Source organism: Aythya marila (genome assembly GCF_965140915.1).
Source record: "Aythya marila genome assembly, chromosome: 5".
NCBI lineage: Eukaryota > Metazoa > Chordata > Aves > Anseriformes > Anatidae > Aythya > Aythya marila.
This window is the reverse complement of record NC_139046.1, coordinates 61497389-61521082: the sequence shown is the minus strand read 5'-3', so window position 1 is coordinate 61521082 and position 23694 is coordinate 61497389. Positions and strand designations below refer to the sequence as shown.

The following is a 23694-nucleotide window of genomic DNA, read 5'->3' as shown; positions in this document are numbered from 1 at the left end:
AACTTGACGGCTTGTGGTACATAACCCTCTGTCACAGTCACCCATATTTTGATGGGGTATCCCGTTTTTGCTATTATCTGGTCATGCCTTTTCCAAGTTACCAATTGACCAAGGCCTTCTCTGAGGCCTAGAATCACTAAAAACAAAATTAGTAATCAATTTTTCCCTGTCATTATTTTTAAACCTTAGGTTTCCAAATAATTATCGATACAAAAATAAGATGTACACTACTACTATAACAACCCCCCCCTTGGGAGCACTGCAGTTTGCTATAGGTCTGTCCTTTCTCTCAATCACAAGTCACACTCGTTAGTTACCTGTGAAAATAAAAGGTTAGTTTACAATTGTAAGCTCTTATCCTGCTCAGAGTCCACTACGAGATTTTTCTCTTCAATTTCAACTTCCAACAAGTCTTTTGTAGGAACAGCTTCCCAGGTACTAGCGTCGACAGATGCCTTCACTCGAGTATAGTGAGTCCAACCTTTTTCCGCAGTTCTTACGGCTGTTTCAGTGGTCAGTAATTGTCCTTCCCATTCAGGCCGGAGTTGACTCTTTCCAGGTCCGAATCAGGACCCAGTTTCCTGGATGATGGTGGTGAATGGGGAATTCCAAAGGTGGGGTTTGAGCCAACAACCCACAGGTCCTGAGAGATGACAAAGAAGAAGACAACCCCAGAATACAGTTCTTAAGGAAACTCTCTTATTTTGAATTGTGGTATCTCATCCCTTCTGCCCAGATAGGGCAATCTGAACAGCATCTCATATGGTGAAATTCCTATATCCTTTCTTGGTGCTGTTTAAACCTGTAGGAGTAAGCATTTTACCAAAGGAAGTTGGGTTTCTAACACTAGTTTAGTTAATTGCTTCTTTAATGTCTGATTCATTCGCTCCACCTTCCCAGAAGAGGAGGGGTGCCAGGGGCTGTGAAAATCCCACTCAATCTCTAAGGCCTGCTTTAACCCTTGCAGTAAAGCTTACACCCATCTAGTCACGTGGTCAATTAGGACAAACAAGTAACTCAGTAAAGTTTACCTGTATACTTTGGAAAGGTCAAACCCCTGGCTCCCGTCCCCCTCTAGATGGGTTACAGAACACCTTTTTATTTACCTTTTGACGTATGGTACATCCTCTACATATGTGCTTCCCTAAAGTGTATATTCCTACACAGACATACTTTCTTAGCACAACATCACACATTGCTTGCACCTCCTAATGACTCTTCTGATGTAAAACAGTTAATATTTGCCTCATTATCACTTTATTCAGCATTTCTCTCCCATCAGGGAGTATCGATTTTCCTTCAGACTTCATGGCTCCTGATTCCTTAAAAAAATCTTTCTTTTAAAACTTTTTAGTTCTTTCTTAATTTTCAACAATTCCCTGAATCCTCTCTGCATTTATTCTGTTTTCCTTCAGACATTAGATGCCTTAAATACCTGACTTCTCTTTCTCCATATTGTAATTTATTTATTTATTTATTTATTAATACTCCCAAGCCCTGCTTTCCCAGAAAGTTGAATAGCTTGTTAGTAGCTTTCTTCACAACTCTTTTCTCCTGTCCTGAATAGAAAACGATCCACATATTTGTTAACATTAATACCTCCTTGGGAGGTTGTAATTGCTCCAAAATCTTTTGTTATTTAAACTGACCCAAATAGATAGGTGGCCCTGTAAACCCCTGAGGTAAAATTGTCCACCTATATTGTTGCTTCCGCCCCCATTTAAGGGTCTTTCCAGTCAGAGGTGAATATACATGTATGTTTGCTCTCAGGGCCAGAGAGCACTCCATTAATAACACTGTTATTCCAGTCTAACAATTTACTATTTGAATGCCCAATTTAATCATCAAATCCCTTCCCAACAAATTAGTCCTTGCCTTGGGTACATACAATAATTACCCAGTGATCATTTTATCCCCTAGTCTCAGCTTGGTATCCCCCCCAAAGTGGCACTGTTATCCCAGCCCCACTTTTTAGGGTTTCATTAGTTAATTTAATCCCTGATACTTTACAGGTCAGTAATGACCTAGCTGTTCCCCAGTGTATTGGGTTTGATGGCAAGGTTCGGGGGCTGCGAGTAGGGGGGTGGGAAACTGCAGTGGCAGCCCCCGTGAGAAAAAAAAACCCGGAAGCCTCCCCGTGGCAGATAAGGGACAATTTCATCTGGCCCTAAGGGGCCCACTGCTGCCCAGAGCCAAGCCATGAGCAATACAGTCAGTGCCTCTGTGAGAGCACATCCACGAAAACAAACAAACAAAGAAACAAACAAAACTCCTGCTTCTCAACAGCAGTTGAGAGAGCGAGAAACCCCCCCGCAGACACCAAAGTCACTGCAGAAGGAGGGGGAGGAGGCGCTCCAGGCGCTGGAGCCGAAACCCCCCTGCGGCCGCTGGAGAGGCCCCTGGTGGAGCAGGCTGTTCCCCCCTCCCCGATGCTTGGGAAACTGACCAAACACCACAGCAAATATGCAAATATACCATAACTTCTAGACTGTTACTTAGATAATGCCTACATCCTCTTTCCCTGCTCATTCAACTTCAAACAGCTCTGTTAAATATTACATGCCACACCTTTAACACCTTCAGCAACTCTTTTAACACTTCCTTTATCTTTTTCCAGCCTGTACTTTTCTAATACCAGCACCAAAGGCTCAGTCAGGGTCCAACTTAATTCCATACCTTTTCCCTCCAAGATACTGAAACAACATATCAATATAGCATATTTCATCCCATTTTCCTTCTTTCCTCCTTCTTCCACTCCAGATATTCCCATTCGAAGTGGCCAGCCTGGCCACACTTAAAACATCTTATCAAAGCCTGTCTCTGCTAGGACTCGGGCCACAACACAGGCAGCCTTCTTTGCCTGCCATTCCTTCATCTCTCTTCCTCTCCTTTCCATCCTGGCCCTGACTCCCCCTGAAGATTTTCTTCATCTTTCTCCAACCCTCTGCCTCACTACCCGCTGCACTGTCAATACCATTAGTTTCGATCTTTTTTTTTTTTTTTTTTTTTTTTTTTTTTTTTTTTTTTTTTCCCTTCTTATCTCCCCTCCAGACACACCCCTCCAGGGCCTCCCGCAGGAGGGTCCCCCAGTGACTGTTCACTACATTCCCCCACCTTCTGAAGCATTTTCTGCGTATTTTGCAAGGCTTTAATCACACAATGAACTTTCAAGAGCCCTTGGGATACTGGGTCCTCAGGTCTCATCCCCAAGTACTTTCTCATTCTAACCCGAAGTCTCTCATATGATTTCTGTGTTGCACACTATTATTATTCCAGCCAGGATTGGCAAGTGGGTATTTCTGCCCTGCCGGTATTACCCCTGGTCCTGGAGGATGAGCTCTTTCCCATTCTTGTATAGCAGCTCTCCTCCTGATCATTCACATTTCTTTCCCTGTAAACAACATACTTATAGACATAATTCCCTCCCCCAAGAGTATAAATCAGGTCGTAGGAACTGGTCTAATTGTTCAGCTAGGCTGTTGGGGTCCTTGAATAAAGACTTCCTCTCCTTCTTAAAAAGTCCTAACCTCTCTGCTGGTAAGGAGGAGGGGGTAGTTCACCTAAGAGGATACACAGTTAGTGTTAGTACTGTTAGTATCAGGGAAGGCAAAATTCTCAACATATCTTCTACCTTGTTCTAATTCTTGCCAGAGCCTAGAGTACAATCCTTCTTTAGGGACAGTGTTAATTACAGTCCCTGTCTCCCTTCCCGGAGTGACTGCTGCTGCCACCAGTTCAATATTAAGATTATAGGGAGCATAACTTGGCTCCTTCTCTGAAAAAGGAATCTTATTGTTTACACATAAATTTAAAGCCTGAATTTTCATCAGACCCGTATTTTGGCCAAAATACTGCTGTTTCCTTAATTGATTGTTTTGTCCAGACTGATACACAATGTTTAACCTTTTTTTTTTTTTTTTTTTTTTTTTTTTTTAATTACTTTTCTTTTACAATCCCTCTAATTTTGGGATTATGTTTCCAATTTCTTATCATTTTTCAGGAAGAACTATTAGTAGGCACTCCCCCAGGGATATCTCCCTGTCCCCTGGAACTCATATTTTCCCATTTTTCCTAACCCTCGCCAGTATGTGCTACAGAAATTTCCCTTCTGCAGTGTACCACACACCAACGTACTGAAAAATGGGGGTGTACCGCCAAGCACTTCCCCGTGCCAGCGTTACCGCACACCTGAGTTTACCAGATTCCCTGGTGTACTTCCAAGCACTTCCCCGTGCAAGGATTACCGTACACCAGATTCCCCTGGTGTAGTGCCAGCACTTCCCCGTGCAAGGGCTTACCATACACCAGATCACCCGACCCCCAAGGCAATACTTAATATTTCTTACCTTGGTCTGTGCACAGAGTTACCGGATCGATTCTTAAAAACCCGGAGTGCCTACCTTCTTCCTTTCCCCACTACTTCACGGATCCTGCCTCTTTAACCAGTCTCGGGCCCTCTGTCAGCTTTCCGCAGAACCGCCACCGTCGATGCACAGGACCGCTGAAATCAGCGGGGCATGCCTTCCTGCTGCTGCGGCGGTGGGGCTCCCCAGCAGGTGACTGGATCCCGGACGAGCCCCCAAATTGTGAGAAACACTCCATAGCCAATAACTTAGGCTCAGGCGAGGATCTCAGTGAAGTAGTAATTTATTCGCGATTGCAATGGCGGGCGCCCCACAAGCAGGAGAGAGCGCCTCTACTAGTTCCAAAACACAGTTTATATACCTTTTGATGGCAGGACCCTCCCCTGTTTCCCCACTGAGTGGGTAATCCAGGTTCACAATCTATCTGATGCTTCACAAACAATGCATGGCCTTCAGTCGCCGGCCTGTTAACTTTCAAATTTCTTTTGACATTTTTACTGCTTGAAGTGGTAATGTTTCTTCACTTATCTGACTTGACTTGACACCGTGATTTTCACCTAATTGTCCTAAGGAGTCTGATTGTCTGCATTTTACAAGGTCGCCTGCTAAGCTTTCTTATCACTGTAAGCATATCTCAGTACCACATTCCCTCCTTCTAAACAATGTAACTCTGCAAAAACAACATTTCTATTCCCACAGGACCTCGTGTTCAGCTTCCTTCATTCAGGACGGTGCCTGGGTTTCCACCCAAGCGCACCCAGGGCTGCTGCCCGGGTTTCAGCGTGCCACCGAGCGAGGGCCCTACAGCAGGTAAGCTGAGCCTGAGGGCTGCTCCGGCCCCTCCTGACGGGTTCAGGAGCTGAAAGCTTCAGTCATTCGTGGGCACTGCTCCTTGTGCCTGCAACCCAGTGTTTTATAGTGTGAAAATAGGCAGGAGGAATGCTGCTGCTTTGCTGTTCTACGTGCCCTTGTGCTCCTCTGCAAAACAAAGCTCATAAAATTTGGCTTAGTGATTTTCTCTGAAAGTAGGGTACTTACACCCATAAGAGCTTCAAACCAGTGTATCCATCATAGCTCTGTATTTAATCCTCCTTTCAAAGGATAATACTGCTTCTAAAAATTCCCTGTTAGAGTCGTTACAATTTTAGTTTGCTCCCAGTGTAATAAACAACTTCATATGTCAGTCTCCAAGCACTCTGCAAAGGAGTCAGCATCATCACCTACACCTCACAGAACAGAAATCAGAGCTCGAGCTCCCCACAGCCACCAAGAAACAAGGAGCAGACGCACATAGTGATGAAGGCCTCCCTGTGCATTGCAATGCCTCCAAGCCCTGCACAGGCACAGAACACTGGCCCTGCGATCATCTCTTGTCTGGAAGTGTTTGGAAACACGTCCCTGTTTTAGCTGGCTGTGCAACCCACGCTTGTTTCAAAGTCCCTCTTTTGGACAGGCTTTGCTACCAGCCACACTGCTGCTACTCGATCGGCTGGTGCTGCACTCACAAACAGCTCCTTCTTTTTTCCTTGTAAGCGATTAACAACATTATATTTGCTGTATGTGCTACATGCGTGCTATTTTAACTCTATAGGAAAATACCGCAATTACTAAACCAGAAAAACTCTGTAATAACACGGATGCTGATCTTTGTTTTTCAGCAGACTGTGGACTCCTCACAGAGCACATTATGAGAGAATTGCATGCTGCTTTTGTCCATTTGTGCAATTTTAATCACTACAGCAACCTCTTGCTAGCTTTTTAGCCCTGTTCTCCCCCCGCTCCTCCCTGCAATATTGGCTGATTTCTCATATTTACAAGAATTGTCATATGTCAAACTCAAGATTGTGCCTATGGACAGCTATAGCGGCCTTCAGCAAATCATTGCTTTCTTAATACAGATCGGAAGTGAAATAAAAAAAAATTGTTTGGGCCACTTGGAGCGTTCCTTGGGCTTAATCAAGGCACGGAGGCGGGCTCTGGTTAGGAAGGCTGACCTAGAGGCTGCAGCCACTGACGGCAGAGCCACCAGAACTGGGCAGCAAAGCCACTCCTCAGCCATGCAAGGACAGGGAGATTTCTTGTTAGAGCCCGTCCTGCTGGACAGCACTGCTGCTGGCATCTCCCTCCAGCGTGGCTTTGCCACGAAAACTTTCTCTACCTTTTGGGTCTCCCACCGAAGCTCACCAGACGGTGAGCGAAGTGTGGTATCTTCCAGCCCTTCCTGAAGGGACGTCCCAGGCTGACTGCTCTGTCGCTGACCACCACCATGGTGGCAAAGTGCGAGCCCGACACGACAAGGAAAGGACCCAGGAGAGGCTAGGAGTCACTAGCACAACAATACTGGAGGCAACCCATGCTACACCCAACCACAGCCCTTCCAAAAGTCATCTCCTATTGCTCAGAGACCCTAATATTGCTTTAATAAATGTAACACCGGTGTGCTATTAGGGAAAACAACACTCTGCTTGTCTGCATCTTGGAGTTCAGTTGGAGCTGCAAACCAATGAGTGATAAGGGTGGAATAACTTTAGAAGTCACCTAAAAAAAAATCAATCACCACATTTAATTAGAACTAGGAGCTGAGGCCAAACCTCTCCAGCTCTTGTCTCTATTCAGTAAGCGTACCACTTGTTAAATCACAATATTCACACCACTGTTTTTTTTGTTTTGTTTTTTGTTTTTAAAGTAAACCTTCCCATTCACTGCCAGTGCAAAAATCCTGGTGTGTTTTCCCACATAAAAAGAACCTGGGCGGGGAGAGATGCAGAAAGAAAAAAAAAAAAAACAACTAGAAACAAATTAGCTCGATTCCAGTCCCCATCTGCTGGAGGATTTTTATATTACATTCATTCCTGGGGACCAACACCCTGGTTATCTGTGAATGCTGTTTCTAGCCTCCCTTCCAAAAAATTCCACCAGATACTGCCCCCGCTGCTGTGACTGAGCTCCAAATAGGAGGCGAACGAGCACCCACAGCATCAAGCAGCGAGGTTAAGACTGAAAGACGGGTTGTGGGTAAGGGATGGTGTCAGCTCTGCGAGATGCTGAGGCAGACACCCACCGACCCCTGAATCCCGTAGGAATGACGGCATCGGGCCCAGAGCAGAACCGCGTCCTGCAGCCAAAAGGTGTCGGCATCTCCACCCTGCATTACCCATCTCGCTCCCCTTGCTGTTCCTCCAGGGCTTCTGCAGGCTTCGTGACTCAGCAGCGAGCTGTTAATGCTGCCTTTGGTCATGTTTCTGCAGGCAGCTGCTGATGCTCCTGCAGGTTTCTGTAACTCCTGCGGACGGGAGGCAAAAAAGAGAGCAAGGCAGGCCTGTCTGCAAGGCAATGCTCTGACAGGGACACCCTCTGGCTGGCTCCTAATACTGGGATTTTTAAGCAACTCTGCATCCTGCTAGAGAAGTAACTCGGTACCAGGAGCACTAAAGCATGGTTCCTGCTCAGCCTTTTTAGGTCAGGATGCGAAACAAACCAACCAACCACAACAAAAATACCCCATTTACCCTTTTAAAATGAATTTACAAAGCTTAAAAAGGCAAAAGTCAACATTGGTTAAGCGTCAGCAGCAGCCCATGCTAAGGGAGTGCTCTGCGCTGAGTGGGAAGCGGGTGTCTGGGCTCCGTTTGCACATCCAGAGCCCTCCAAAGACATCGGAGATGACAGTCAAAGCAGAGCAGCTCCTGGCAGCAGGATGAGGAACCAGATCAGCAATGGCAGAGCCCAGCTCTTGGGACCTGACAGGGAAAGACGCCTTGCCAGACTTCTTGTAAAGCTAACAGAAAAGGGAATTAGACCCTGGCAGATGCTGACAGCGTCATGAAGCTGGCTATTGTGAGGAGGATTTGATGATCTAAGTTGGTTAAGGGAAAGATAAACAGGATAGGTCTAACTTCCTTTTAATTGTATTAAAAAAAAAAAGGATCAAGAAGTTAAGAAGTTCATAAAGACAACTGCACTGGCGAGGTGAGCAGCTTCAGTGCCTTTTAAAATGAAACAAAAAACCAAAGGTGGAGGAGTTCCGAGAAGCAATGACAGACAGACATGTTTTACAGGCGGTATGAGAGGTATTAAAGCACAGATGTTTTGAGTGAAAACACAAAGTCTTGCAGCAGGAAGGAAAAAAAAACACCCAAATTTTGTTTCACTTTCAAGGGTCTGCATTCAAAAGATTTCCCCACTCAAGGTGTCACACCTAGCACCTAGATAAGGGACAGCATTTACTTCCTCCTAACAGCAAGCTTCATTTAGATCTCTTATTTAGCCGAGCAGTGGGTGTTTATGCATAACTTTCTGACTGCAAACTGTACACGCAGGTAACGATGGGCTCCTGTATTCCGATACAGCTGACGACTATGAAAGTTTGGCAAACTACACCGAAATTAAGAATTTGTACGCTATTTTAAGCTGCCTTTACTGTTTTAGATCATAAACATCCTTCTTTTCACGTCAATTCCTTCAGAACAACTCCTTTATAAATCATATTTTTTTTTCCCTAGTTACCAAAAAAAAAAACAGATTTTAGAGTTTACGGAACAAAATACTCTGAAACAGCAGCGGCGCACAGCCCTGTTTAGCCACGCACTGACCGCTTCGTTCTGTTTCTTGTATTTCATGTTCTGCTTGCAATAACTTTAACTCAGTCCCAGCACGAAGACGGCGCTTGCAGCCCTGCAGTCAGCTGCACGCCCACCCCAGGCGACACCCTGTGGTTCCCGAGGGTGGTTTCAAGCAGTGCTGGCACCTGGGGGATCCCTCCAGCCCCACGCTGCCCCAGATGAGCTCTGCCGAGCTTCCCAAGCACCTTCACCACACAAAGGGAGCTGACCGCTTGCTCCTGGGTCGCTTTCCACAGTGGGGACGAACGTGTTTGTGTAGCAGGCTGGACGCATGGCCCAGGATAGGTCTCAAAGCATTACGTTACCAAATGCTCTTCAAGGAACGTAAGCTATTCATATCACTGCAGTGAGCTCACTTTTACGTGTCACGAGAAACGTGGGACATGTTCAGAGGAGCATTTGTACCCTGCTGTTGCTCTTCAGCAGTCAGGTTGAGCTGAGATTAAAGCTTTCTCAGGTACAAATTAATTCATGCCCAGGACCTCAGAGGTGAGAATCTAAAAGATGTTCTCATTGCCTCTACTTGCATCTCAGGTGCCTGTACTTTGCCACGTTGATTTGCCATGCCCTCTCTACACTACGTTGTCAGAGACATTTTTAAAGAATGCAGTAATTTATGGAGTGCAGACGACTAATTAACGAGTAGCAAATGCTGTGTGTAGCCTACTACGCTTCACAGGCCCCAGTTTAAGTAGCTGCACAGATCAGTACTTGCTTTCCAGCAGCAAGATGCATTTAGTTCTGCTTGCTGGCCGGCTCAGGAACATCACTAATTACATTACATACATTAATCCAATTTAGCTTTTGCGTGGGACATCATCTGCCCCTTATGTTCAATCCACAAAAAAATCTCTCAAAACTCTCCAAAGTAATTGTGGTCTTACTGTAACAGTCCAGCACGGCTACAGCATGCACTCCCAGTGCTGTTTTCGGGTATGACGCTCTCCCTGCGGCTTAATCCGTTGCCTCCTCAACATCTGCTGCTGCTCACTTGGAGCTCTTTATCCTCCCAGCTGGAGGCTACTCCGACAGCCCCACCGATCCTCATTCCTGCACCTGATCGGGTTGTCTTCCTCACCTTCCGTGTATTACCACTACTAGACTGCCACACGGTTTTAAGGAAAAAGTCACTTCCTTTCAGTCAGTTATTTCCACAGTTGGAGTACCAAGAGAAGATGTAAATATCCCGAACATTCACACATTTTCTGGCCTAGCACCGTGGGTAACCAGCTACCACAACTTAGGCTTCAATCAAGCGAACAAATGCTGCACGAGCGAACAAGCTGCTTAGCAGATTCCTGAGCTTTTCCAGGCAACAAACTTCAAACAATACGCCCAGATAACTTCTGGCAGCGCTTCGTCTGGTGACTGACACTGAGAGTCTTGTTTGAGATAAGCCCATTAAAGCCCTGTAACCAGATTACGTGGGAACTCCAGCCAGCGATGGCCGCAGCTACGCCACAGGTGAGGTGGTGCTGCACGAGCTGATGGCAGCAGAGAGCTGAGCTCGCAATTTTGTTTGAATCCAGGGAGACTGGGAGAGAGGGAGAGCACTGCCACCTGCATTGCACCTCGTGTCCTGCACATGGCAGGATAGGGCAAACGTATTAGTGAAGAAACAAAAGCAAAACAACATTGACAGGAGGATCAGGTCCTCGAATCTCCCTGAGGTCACGTTTAGGGATTTCCCTGCGTGTTCCTCTCCTGCAGAAGCCTTGAGAACACGTGCAGGGGAATACACTCTATTCATTAATAAGCTTGAAGCAGATTTCCACGGCAGCACCCAGTGGTCCCACTTGTTTAACTTGCTGAAAAAGTTTACCATGTTTACAATGTGGCTTAGCGGATAGGAGTAGGCTGCTTAGCATCAACCACCTCAAAGCCATTTTGCTTTACAAATGAGGAAATGCAAGGGTGGGGTGCTCTCCACCTCTTCTATGAACTACAGAGAGTTACATATTAGAATGCCTATCTGTGTAACAGTTATTTTAGGATCAATTTATTGTGAGTGAACAGTCAAAACATGAGAAAGATGAGACAATAAAATCTGCGAGGTGCGCATGTGCTTATCTCAGATGTGCACGCTGTAATTTGTCTGAACTCACCCTAGTGCCACACGTTTAGTGACTTAACTCCAGAGACCTTTTCACATTTAAGGCTATAAAACGTAAGATCTTTGCTACAGGCTGTAACTTCTTACATTTGACTTGAAAAACATAATTCGTCTCCCAAATGCACTTTCACCAGAACTTCTGTTTTGAATTTTTTAGGCGTTGTTCATAAGTAGCCTTTCATCAACCGATAACTTTATATAAAGGTGGGAAGGAGGAGCCACTCTCTCTCAAACTCAAAATTATAGAACCTAATCCAAATTATGTAAATAAATAAAAAAGAAACTTTGCATTGCTCTGCAAATGGCACTTGTGTTTCTTCTAGTTCCTTCTAATAGCTTTGCTGCAGCAAAGATAACTCTAACTTGTTTAATTACTGTTTCTCAGCAGACGTTTTCAGATTGATGGCACGGCCTGAAAGCACAAAGGAATTGTTGAGTCGCCCCCTGACTACATACTTTAAATCAAAAATATATTATTTTAAATCATCTATCATTTTACCATCTACCGTGATTTAAGTAGACTTTACTTTCAAGCTTGAAGGAAAGTCATAAAGATATGCACGTCTACCTCCTAAGTTCCATCACCCTCTTCTTCCCCCCACCCTCCAAAAAACCCCACAGGTTTTAGAGGAGTCAGAAAGAGGCCATATGCTTACCCCCGATAACGGTTAGATCATCTTTAATTCTAGCACCTGAAGTTATACAAGGGTTTGCTTAATAATCAAGTTTCAAAGAACTGCTGGACACATTCAGTAAGGTGACAACTGTGCAATACCACTCAGTATTTCAATATCAGGGAACATACTCTTGAATTGTTTAAACACAATCCACAGAACTCAAAATTAAACAACCATCCACAGTTTAACTAAACAATCAGTTAAAAGTCTTACAGTTTAATAATTCACATAATGGTCAGTCTTTAGTAAGGGATACTGCAATTGATTAAAACACAACACTAGATTTTACTCTACGGGTGTGTTGGGCAGGCACGTAATTGGCCGTTCTTGGGTATAACCAGAGGAGTAAGGAGAAGTTTACCACAGTTTGGCAAATCCCACATTTTGTCAGTTAAAAGTGAACTGTGAGAATTAAATACTCATCTTTACATATACACAAGTTATGCTGTGAAAGCATATTTGCTTACAAACATATAAAAATACTTGTTAACTAGTTTGATAAGAAAATAATGTATAAAAGTATATAGCAAAAACATTTAATCATCTCTGACAATGGAAAGATCAAATTCATTTTTATATCACATGAAACAAAAACAGCTACAATTTTAGTTTTCCTTAATCCCTTACCCAGAAATACAAAGGAAGACACTTTTTATTTTTTGTTTCCAAACAATGATGTGAAATTTCATATTAAGCTGAAATGCCTCAATCCAGAATGAGCTCAGGTATTTGGCCATAATCTAATAGTAGTAGTAATCATCCCCTAGCTGTTCTGGATTCATAAAATAAATACAGTAGACTGTTTTGGCCACTGAAATAAAACTGCAGCATAAACAAGAGATGAAAATTTTTGCTGACAATGAAATTCAGTGTAGGTTTCTTAAGGCTAGCTGAATACTCAAGTATAATTTAGCTGAGGGCAAAAAAGCCAATCCACCCCTTTTTTTTTAAAGGTATTCTCTATGCTTCAATATAGGTCTTTGTAATAGCTAATGAAACGTCAGAAGTAAAAATAAATTAATTCACAAGAGACAACTTATGCATGACTTCAACACCTTGTCCTACACGGTTTTGTTTCATCTCCTTTGCGAATAAAACTCCACAAGGTGCAAGCTCTTAAGAGAGAAGAGGGAACTGTGGTATTAAAGAAGCAGCCTTAGTGTTTTGCTTTGAAGTCTGCCCCAAGATGACTGAGTCTTCTTCAAGAACTATTCTGCCAGCTTCTTGGACTAAGGCTATTCTGGTGACCACTTTTAGGACATGCACATATAAGGCTAGACCAATACCAGAAGTGATGTAAAATGATGGAAAGAAAAAAAAAATAATCTGGCAGTTGATAGCTTGGTTCTTGGGATTCTCAGAAAATAACACAATGGCAGCCTTTCTTGTCTTTCTCTTTCCGTGTTGGCTCTGGTGAAGGAGGGCACTCTTGTTCTTGAAATTTCCTGGAAACAGATATTTCAAGTTAAATTCATAGACTCATTTTCCCTAAAATAAATACTGTATTTGAGTTTACTGTTTTTACACGTTTATAGAGGACGGACTTACTTTTGATGCTCAAACTTCTTATAAAATGAGTGATGGTATTTTGATTTCGCCTTTATTTATTTATTTTTTTAAGAAACCCCTCTTTTTACAGGGGGCCAATATTCAAATTTATTTTTATCTGTTTGGCCTACTGCGTAATCAATAAAGTCTGAAATAGTAAGGTGAAGAAGTTCTGTTTCGAATCCATGTACCATTCATGTGAGCCTTTTTGCCAACACACAAGAAAATTTTAGAACAGAGCATTAGTTGAAGTCGACTGATAACAGCAGGCAGGATTTTTTCAGTGATCTCCCACTGCATTTCAATATATTTGCTGGAGCTATCCATATTAAGACAGGGGCATCAACTATTTGGATTTCAGTTACCATACCTTATAACTCTGACAAGTTCATGAAAAGCTTGGTCTACATTCAATCGGATTTTTGCTGAGGCTTCCATGTATGTTACTTTAAGTTGTCGCGCTAGCTGCTGGCCTTCCTCCTGTGTCACCTGTAAGGGAAATCAATCATTAAGCTACATGTCGTGCAGGCACATTTGTATCAGAAGACACTGCCAACACCATTAACCCAGGGATCTGCTCCCCTCCAACAATAATGCTTATTGGACCCTAAACTGTTTTTTCTGCACTGTCTACGTGATACAACTGGAAAACAAACCCACGTGCTACAACACACAAATTGGTTGGTTGTTAGGCATGGGGATTTCCTCCGCTGCAGCTGCCTGCCATTCACCTCATTTCTGCAATAACAAGACCAGAGTTTTCCTCCTAAGCAGACAGCAGTTCCTCAAAGCAAGTGCCTGAGTCACAATCTGATGGATTACTAAGAGCACTCTGAATTCTGTTGCTAAATTCACTCTCTTCCTCGCCCAGCTAAAGCTAGAGAGAATAAAGATTACTTCTTTTAAAACAAGAAGTGATGTTTAGCTTCTGAATCTTTATTAAAATCGCAAGAAATACATGTGTGACATAGCGAAATGTTAAGACAGACAATTTTCAACGTAGCCTAAATCGCAAGAGATGTGGAAAAAACCACTGTGAAGTCTCCCCACTTAAATGAGACACTGTCTTACCCCCTGTCTCCTTGGGGCAAATGATAAAAACGGTGATTAAGAGAAAATAATGAGCACCATAAAGAGCTGGAATAAAACTTAAATCGATGAAGCAGCAGGCAGGAAGCTTCCAATACAGGAAGGAGGAATAAGCTGGTCACAGGGCAAAACCAAAGGAGTTGGCTACATGTTTTTGGATGAGCCGAAAGCAGGGAGGTCAGATGACAGAAGGCCACCTTAAGCCGTGCAAAACATGAAAAAGACTTCAACAGGAAGCTTACCCCCAGCACAGGGAGGAAAGGGCAGCTCCGAGTGATAAAAGGAAGTACAAACAGATCTTGCCAAGACAGCGGCTAGTGGCAGAAATGTCAAAGATTACACTGCTTTCACAGAAAAATGTTAAACCAGCACGTACGGGACTGATAGCACGAGAACAAAAAAACCTAAGGGTTTATTTTTAGTTTGTTTTTGAAAAGGCAGTCAGATGCACACGGAGATTAAGAAACTACACAGACATGGAAATAGAAAAACATCACTGCAAGCACTCAGCGCAGTGCAAGATGTAGAAGTTTTAAGCTGAAGTTTTACTTTTTAACTTACAAAATACTTTCCTACAGCTACACACACGGTCTGAGAGCCTTCCTGCACAGCATCTCAACACCCTTGGCTCCTCTGTCACCAGCAGCCCCACTTGTACTGCATTTATTCACTTGCTGCTGAACTGAGAGCTGCTCCCACTACACCCCCTGCAAGGAGCCCCCGCAGCACCTTTACAGCTGGGGTAACTCAGGATGCAGCCGCTGATCTCAAACACGCTTACGTTTTTTTCAGTGTTATCACCATCTGCTGAAGCCTAAAAAAAAAAGAAACACTACACGACCAAGATAACTTACTGGAGCTGCGTTTTTAATAGCCGGGCACAAAGTGAGAATGACTGGGATCCTTCATTTCTCCATTACTGTCTGAAAACTGAATGATAGTCAAGTTTTCTGCTCCGGTAGCTACCATCACCCCACTTCCATCTTCCCTCCCCGGCCCCAAATGTTGAAGTGTCCTTGTTCCAAAGCTTACGAAGGCTGCATTTAAGAAACGTCCACAGATGGCGGGTTAGTGCCACGGCACAATCCCACAGAGTTTGTATGAGGACTTTCTGAACCTTTTACGCCTCTCTGTCTCGTTCACCAGACAAAAATAAGCTAAAATATCAATAATATTGGTAGCAGTTGCAAAACCAGCCCCCTTTATTTTCCTTCATCCCTGCATAGCTACTGCAGCCCCAGAAAGTGAGAGATTGAAGTCTAATAAAAATAAGTAACTGGGAAAGCCAGCATAACAACGAGGATAAGCTCTATGCAGCCTTCACAGGTACCTGATCATTATTTTCTTCATGATTGCATCTAAAGCATGTTAGAGATACAGCTACATTTGTTCTGTAGGGAGCTACCTGTAATAAAGTTAAGCTACACTTCCACAATATTCTGCATTAAAAGAAAAAACAAACAAAAAAAACCCAGATATAACCTTAGAGCCCTTACTGCTTTTGCCAGATTATCTGTAATAATCTCAATTGCTCAATTCCAAAATAATCTATCATTTTGTCTCATTTTACCAGTATTTCCTGAAGTAGCTTGCGGTCAACGCCAGCGACCGCAAAGTCAGTTTAAAAACAACAACAACAAAAAGCAACAAAACCCCCTTGGTTTTGGACACACTACGGAAGCATTTGCAGTGCTCAAGCAGTAAATTCGAAGCCACAGCAGAGCAGTTCCGTTTTCAAAGCTGAGGGGACTGTCGGAAGGACAAACAGAAATACTAGGAAACAAAAACACAAATTTACATCATGATGTGCTCCCCAAGCATGTACGACAACCCCGTGTGTCATGACAAGTCTCAGTAAGGATGATAGGAAAGCTTATTAAGAATAAAATTATAAAAATTACAGCAAAATAAAAGTAACACATTTCTTCTTCAAAGAACACTTATTTTGATGGAGCCGCAGAGTTTCTGATGAACTGTACGTGTTGGTTCTGCTTTGAAAATCTTAGTTTTGGTAAAATGAAGGGTGGCTATGAATGGGCATCACTTGCAATGCTCATCCCTTGTTTTAGAGCATGTTACCATTTGTTTTCATATGCTGTTCTTTCACACTGTTCAGTATTTGGTAAAAGTGTCTCAAATTAAACACTGTTTACAATGGATGTAAGTGAGCAAGTCAAGCATGGAAAAACTTATTCCCCAGCTCCCTAAGTAACAGGCTCCCTTCTGAAGAAGTTTCCATTTGAGTATCTGCAGAAGAATCCTGCGAACACCTCAGACTGCCTTCCTTCTTCACTCTTTTATCTGAGAAGTGGCAGAAATACATTCATTTCCAAACTTTCTATACTTTCCTGCACCTAGAGAAATGCTACAGCGCTCTGCTGCTTCATAGACTCATTTTCAGTTAAACTTTGCACGCATATTTTAGCTCTACACTTGCACAGAGGGAGAGCGATGGCAGAGCCCCATCATTCCTGAAGGGCAGCTTTGTCACCTATCGGTGCTGCCACCTCTGGCTGATAGCAGGCAGCATGTGCCTGGGCTGCTATCCATGCACAATTTTGCCCAAATTCTGATTTCAACTGCCTAGGCACAAAGAGAAGCCCCGAGGAGCTCACCTCTCCTTAAAAACCTTGCTTTGAAGGTATCTAGCAACGCAGATGGTCTCAGCACTAGGTCACTGCATTCGTTCAGTAGTAAAGCAAAAGGAAAAGCTATCGTTTAATGAAATTCAAGCCCTTTCCTGTTGCAACTTGGATTTTCCTTGAACGCCTGCCATCTGGGGAATGATCTGACGTGATCCAACTTAAGCCAGCGGTTACCTGCAAAATATCATACCTATCGTGCACTGACAAGCCTGCGCCCCTGCTAGTAGGGGTTGTTACTAAAATATCAGGTGCTCTGCGGAATTGCCTTAGTGTAGAAACATCCACAATTGTCCGAGTTGTACAGAATCAACCCATTTCAGAGAGAGACTGCTCTTCGCCAGCCTGATGCATTCAGGACTTTGCCTCCCATGCTACACGGGAGACAATTACACAAAGTCTGCTTAGTTCCATTTATCTTTTATCGATTTATCTTCTCCATTTATCTTTATCAATTATTACCGTAGTGAATTGCTATTTCAAACTTCCATTTCCTCTCTTTTCTTGCAAAACCACACAAGTCGACCTGTAGGTATTACAACCACCACTACTTTAGGCTGCCATTTCATGAAGGTCATACTACAGGCTGGGCACTTCTGCAGTGCCAGGCAGCTCCCGTATTTCCTGGGAAACATCTGCCATTGCACCAGGACTACCAGTTACACATTATTTACTTACAGATTTATGCTATCATGGCAGCACTCTACACTATGCTCAACTACAAATTGCAGTTACCTGCATAAAGGTGTGGTTGGACCCTTGAGACCCCCAAACCACTTCCATATGTTTAACTCTTTCAGGATCCAGGAAGATCTGTGTTAGTTCTATTCGATTGCTGATCAAAACATACGCTTTAACTTAGTTTCATGTTCTCACAGTGTGTGTTTGCTATTAGTTCACTGGTTTGCCTCCTGTCTTTAGGAGGATGTATAATACAAGCAGTTGTGTTCTAAAACCTTATATCCAGCCTCCTAGATTTCCAAAAAGTGCTCAATTCTGAAGCTGAAAAACATACCTTTCGAATTGCACGAGTTTAAAAGAGCAGGATGACATTTTGCAGGACCGCCTCATGACAAAGGGGGCTGGCTGACGCGATGGGAGAGAAGCCTGACACAACAGCAGAACACAAAGCACAGAGGAGCAGCACTGCGTGTCTGCCCACAGGTCCCAGCCCCGAGACACCCCGCTAGCACAGGGCTCTGGGCCGGGTGAGGCAGAGCTCTGCCTTCCTCCCCGGAGCTCCCTTGCAGCCAGGGAGGGCCCAACCCTGCCTGAAGCTTCCCATACTTGGGAAGACAGCGGCAGGACTCGTCTGCAGCCAGGTCAGCCAGCTGAGCCAGCCCTGCATGGATGCCTGCAGCGCGAGCTCTGGCTGCTGCTGAGCATCCAGCCGATAACATCTCACTGCTGGCTGCTGCCAAAAGGCGAGGTCTCGCTGTCTTGCCCCCACCCCGGCTCCTCCCTGCTCTGCTCAGGGCCACGGTCCCACCCCTAACCATGCTTCAAGCTCTGGCGCTCACTCTGCCTCTCCAGGAGCGGATTTAACTCGCACATGGAGCTGAACCACTCCAGCCCGCCTGTTTTTCTCCCTGCCTTGAGAGATGATTCAGCTCACCGAGTGCTTCAGATGAGTGCTAGAGCCAGCACGGGGAAGAGTGCAAACGTGAAGTCAAGAGGGGCGGGAGGCCTCTCCCTCCTGGGGAGCTCTTATGTCAGCTCAGCATCCCAAAGCCATTCCTTTAGACTGACTTAAGAGCCACTGAGCCCCCTCCATGTGATGGGGAAGGGGCAGGGAAGAGTTAAAGACACCTGCTTCAGCAAACCTAGAACTTAACTTCTGCAAACCTCCAGCTGAACCAAGGCTGTTTGAGCCCTGCCCTAGTGTGGAAGTGACAAACCCACCAATTAGCACAAATTATGCACGTGGCAGTACCAGAAGTTATGCTTGCCAGTAAAAGTAATCAATTAAACAAGCCAAAACAACAACAAAAAGCTTCTGGGGACACGTGCTTTTATTTGCGTTCAGATATTAAGTTTTGGAAGCAGCTGCTTTAAGCTTACACTTTTATCAGCCTATCACGATCTGAAAAAGAAACTAGGAACTGAGTATGGAGGGACTAGCAGGAGAAAAACGAAGGGCACCTCTTCTCTGAGCAGGGAAACAGGTAAGTTACAGCCTGCATAGTAACATTAGGAGGGTGAAGGAGACAGAACAAGGACCCCAAGTATTTCTAGGAATAGATCTATAGGATTACCATTTACATCTGTAGGAATCCTCTGAGAATTGGGTTTGACAGAGATGTTATTTCCCTCTCAAAGCATTCAGATGTTTGTCCTTCAGCTGCTAAAAGTCTGCAGAACAGCTTGGTTTTACCTCCATGGTTTTCATGGCGACGTGTGCACTAAAATACATCACGTTCCCGGACCTGCGAGGTCAAATCTGGGAATTTTGATGGGTGTATGATGTGCAAACACATCTCACCTTTGTCTCGGGGACAGGCCAGATAGCTCTGTGCACGTGGGAACACATCAAGTAACTTCTGATGAGCCCCTGAGGGACTTCTGCGAACAGCTCTCTTAGAGCAGAATATCCCAGGTTGGAAGGGACCCGCATGGCTCATCAACTTTCGAGACCGCATCTTTCAGCACAGGTTTTAGTTTTGTAATGACCTTCCTGCTCATGTTCTGGGTAAAGAGGATGCAACAGTCAAGGGAGCACATTTGACAGCAACTATTTTGTACTAAAATGTTTTTTGTACTAGATTTTTTTTTTCATGTTCCAACCACTGGTTCTTGACATATGACAAGATTTTGTTTAGCCAAGAGCAGTATTTACGTAAGCAATTGTGGACAGATACTAAGTCAGGTAAATAAATCTGAGAATATCTTATCATATAAGGATGACTTCTCTTTGTTAATCTCAAAATAATTACAGCACTTCTGATAGCATTTGGTTTACTTTCAGGCTACTTTCATGTTTGCCAGTAAAACTTTAAAAGTCATCTCACTATCTCATGAAAATCACTAGGATTATGAAAGATGTTGAAGAACACCACAAATTTGACACCTGCTTCTCTCCTGCTGGTGTAGTACCACTATTCCCATTCTAGTTTGAACCACCAATTTGATTAATGAAAATCAATACAGTAAACATGGAAAACACATACAGGCTCCTTCTTTAAATCATTCTAAAATATTTCAAGCCATCTTCCAACTAGGGGTGAGAATAAAAACTACTGCTTCCAAAATTTTAGCGTTAAGATACATGAACAAAGAAGACACTGCGTTGCTGTACTTCCAGCTTCGAAAGCTGTTAAGTTAGCTGTGCAGAAGGTAAGTGGTTAAATGGAAAAAGACAAATGGCTACTCATTCATACATAACAGCAGCGAGCAGTAAAAGCAAGGAATTGTCAGGATCATCAGAGCTAGTGCTGGAATGCACTCTGCTTGGCACAGCGCGCCACAGTGAGTAACAGAAAGGAAAAATTACACATTCGTGCTTGAGTCATGACAGATAGCTCTCACCCTCGGTATGTGAATAGATTTGGTCTCAACATCACCCAAGTGAGTCAGAGTGAAGATCTGCTCCGTGTAGAATGCCATCATACTTCTGAGATTCTTCAAGCACAGCCCCCGAGCGTTGTCGTTTGTTTGGTTTTTTTTTGTGTTGCAATTAGCTAATACATGATTTTTTCATTTGTTTCTTGTTCCCCCTATTTTGGGGAGGAAAACTGTGATGTTTCTATAAGAAAGCAAGCAGTAGCTAGCAATAAATTAGTTACCTGTCTTTGGTGGTCCAGATCTGCTTTATTACCAACTAGAATCATAGGAAACTCATCACGATCTTTCACTCTAAGAATTTGTCGCTGAAACTTATAGATTTCTTCAAAACTGTAAAAAGAAAAGCAGAGCATCAGTGTACTAATTCACAGATTCTCAGGTTCTGTAGAAGTTCAGGAACAATGAATCACCTATTTGGACTTGCCCTGCCATGCCACACAAGCACAGACAGCTGCAGGCACTCTATCAACGAGTTCACTGTCATAGCATGACTGATTAGAGAATCATTCAATACTCAAACTAAAGAAGTCCTGACCCAAGCTAGCACTGGACTGCACTCAGTTTGGACAGCAAGGTAAGTAAAACCCTCGTTCTGTTTAATTCTAGAGGGACCAGGATGCCAATTAGTTGAGTAGAACCAAGCAACCACAGTCCACTTTATAAACATTGACTTTGGAGTTCAATTCTACCTAGAATATTGAAGCTACAGTCTGGAGACACTGGTGATCAAAGTTCCAGGTAGCAACCTCCACAGCTACTTCTAGGAATTCTGGTGGAAGTGGGAAAATTGTGTCTTCGAGAAAAACAGCTGGGATAAATGAGCAGAAAGCTTTCCAGTTCCCAAATTATACCAGGTAGTGATGCTGTTTAGGCATTAAGAAATATTTCAGCAGCGCTAGAGGGTGAGCAGGACAAAAATCCTCCCCAAAAGCAGTATATCAAAGAAGCTAATTCTGGCCTAGACAATGATTTTTGGAGAGAAAAAAATGCACTACTTTCAGTAAGCAGCATTAAAGCTATGTCAGTGCATGTGGAGCTCCAGCACAGATCCTGGTAGACAACTGCATTGCCTTTAGATCAGAGACATCCCAATCACTATACTTAAGTCCGGACATATAGCATGAAGTCATTTACACTCACATTTGTAAACTAAACTTTAACACCAAGAGGATCATCAGTAAGAAAATTTCATCAAAAATTACACAGACATGATAATGCCAACACAGCTCATCCTTATGGAACAACCATCAGAAGAAATTTGAATTAGAAAGAAGGAATGCCAGGAGGCATACTTGGACCTCCATTTACATATGCATTTTTAATACTCTGCTCTGATGTCTGCAGCAACTGGAGGAGAAGAGCTGCAAGTGACCAACTTCTTCATCCACACTTCTGGGTTCAGAATCCTTCCACCACACAAGACAGATACCCTTGGAAGACACATACTTCATGGACAGGCAAGGCAAGCCTTGAATTGTACGGATAACAGAACAAAACTGAAAACCCTGCTCATCAGCACTCTTAAGGATTTCAGAGGGGAAGTGATACGCAGGATTAACACATCAAGATCCGCTTAAGAAAAAATTAAGTTTTTCAGAAAAGCAGGAGTTCACGTGACGACTTTTAAAATGCACAGTCCTCTGTTACAAAAATATTTATGTTAACATAAGTGCTCCATGTGTCCTAAAAAGCATAGGCACAGACCTCTAACAGAAGTGTAAAGTCTCTTTTGACAGTACGTCAAGACAAAGTTGTACCTCTAGCAGCATTCTTAAGTGTAAGGTACAGATCCAACTGAACATGCATATGCTCCGTAGAATATTTATTTTAATTCTCAATATAGACAGATATTGTAAGAACAGAAATGACAGATTGAATCTGTAAGGAAAAGATATTGCAAAGATTTCTGTCCCCCCTCATTTTATTTCTCTTCTTTACAACCCAAAGCAAGTAGAAAGAGAGCTCCCTGAGCTCTTCTTCATCTCTACAAACCTGGTAAGTTCAACAGGGGAAGACCATAGCCAAAATATTAAGGGACTTTCTGTACACACATGGCATTTTCCTACTCTTACAATAATCAGGATCTACCTCACGGAGTTGTCTGAGCTTCCAAAAATGCACGTTTCACCTGAACTCTGCCATAAATAAATGAGTTATGCAGGTTCCAAGCAATTCATGCGAAGAGGCAGAGCAAGACCTGCCTGCAGAAGAGTGAGAGAGACAGCCTGAACTGGGCACGTGTGCTCAGAAATCCACAGCCAGCCACAGGATGCTGACAAACACACAGCAAGTGGATAGCTTTTTTTTTTTTTTATTATTATTATTAAAGAACCCATACATAATAGCGAGCAACCCTTTAAATCTGTCACCTACAGGAAACTAGGATTCGGTACTATAATGAAGTGCCTGAACAGAGTTGGCTTTTTTTTTTTTTGTTATTCTTGTTTTTGTTTTCAAGTCACCTACTGTAAGATGCAAATACTTTCATTTACGTGATCTGTTTCAAACAGGTTTTTGTCAGTGCTGAAGACATATCACATTGCAGAGTGTAAGTGAATGCATTCTGTTAGAGGTTATTTCAATAAAGGATGAGTAGCAATTTCAGATTAGTTACTACACAGATAGATTTTCTTACATTAGCTTTCTTACATCAGGCTTACCTTCCTCTGTCAGTGACTGAGAAAACAAGCAGAAAACCCTCCCCTGTCCTCATGTACTGTTCACGCATGGCTCCAAATTCTTCTTGTCCTGCTGTATCCAGAACTGAACATAAGCAAAATATTAGTTACTACAGTTCATATTCTTTGAATACAGACTGAGAATAAAAATCCTTCCTAATAGGAGATTGTGAAAGTTGTGAAAGCCTATCCTATATATTGGTAGCTGAGCAGAAATCACTTTTTAAATATTCTACTGGATTTCTGCTAAGATTCCTAATGCATCCTTGGACTGATTGAACAATTCCAGATCTATGAAGCAAACTGCGAAACAGTCTGGCAAACTTTTGTGAGTTTGGGACCAGCTGATGAAGCTGTAAAACGTACAGAGAGGCTGCAGGGGAAGGGTGTTGGGAGTGGT

General features: G+C 43.4%; 1 protein-coding gene across 2 annotated transcripts in view; it reads right to left on the bottom strand.

Moving 5' to 3' along the window:
• Positions 1 to 11761: 11761 nt before the first annotated feature.
• RRAS2 (RAS related 2) overlaps positions 11762 to 23694 on the bottom strand; it is a 33205-nt gene continuing 21272 nt past the window's right edge. For both annotated transcript variants that reach the window (XM_082760952.1, XM_082760953.1), the window contains exons 3-6: positions 23277 to 23379; positions 20838 to 20946; positions 13695 to 13813; positions 11762 to 13221 (exon numbers count right to left, since the gene is read on the bottom strand). In XM_082760952.1, the coding sequence (XP_082617078.1) occupies positions 13134 to 13221; positions 13695 to 13813; positions 20838 to 20946; positions 23277 to 23379 (419 nt within the window). In that variant the 3' untranslated portion in view covers positions 11762 to 13133. The remainder of the gene's footprint in view (positions 13222 to 13694; positions 13814 to 20837; positions 20947 to 23276; positions 23380 to 23694) is intronic.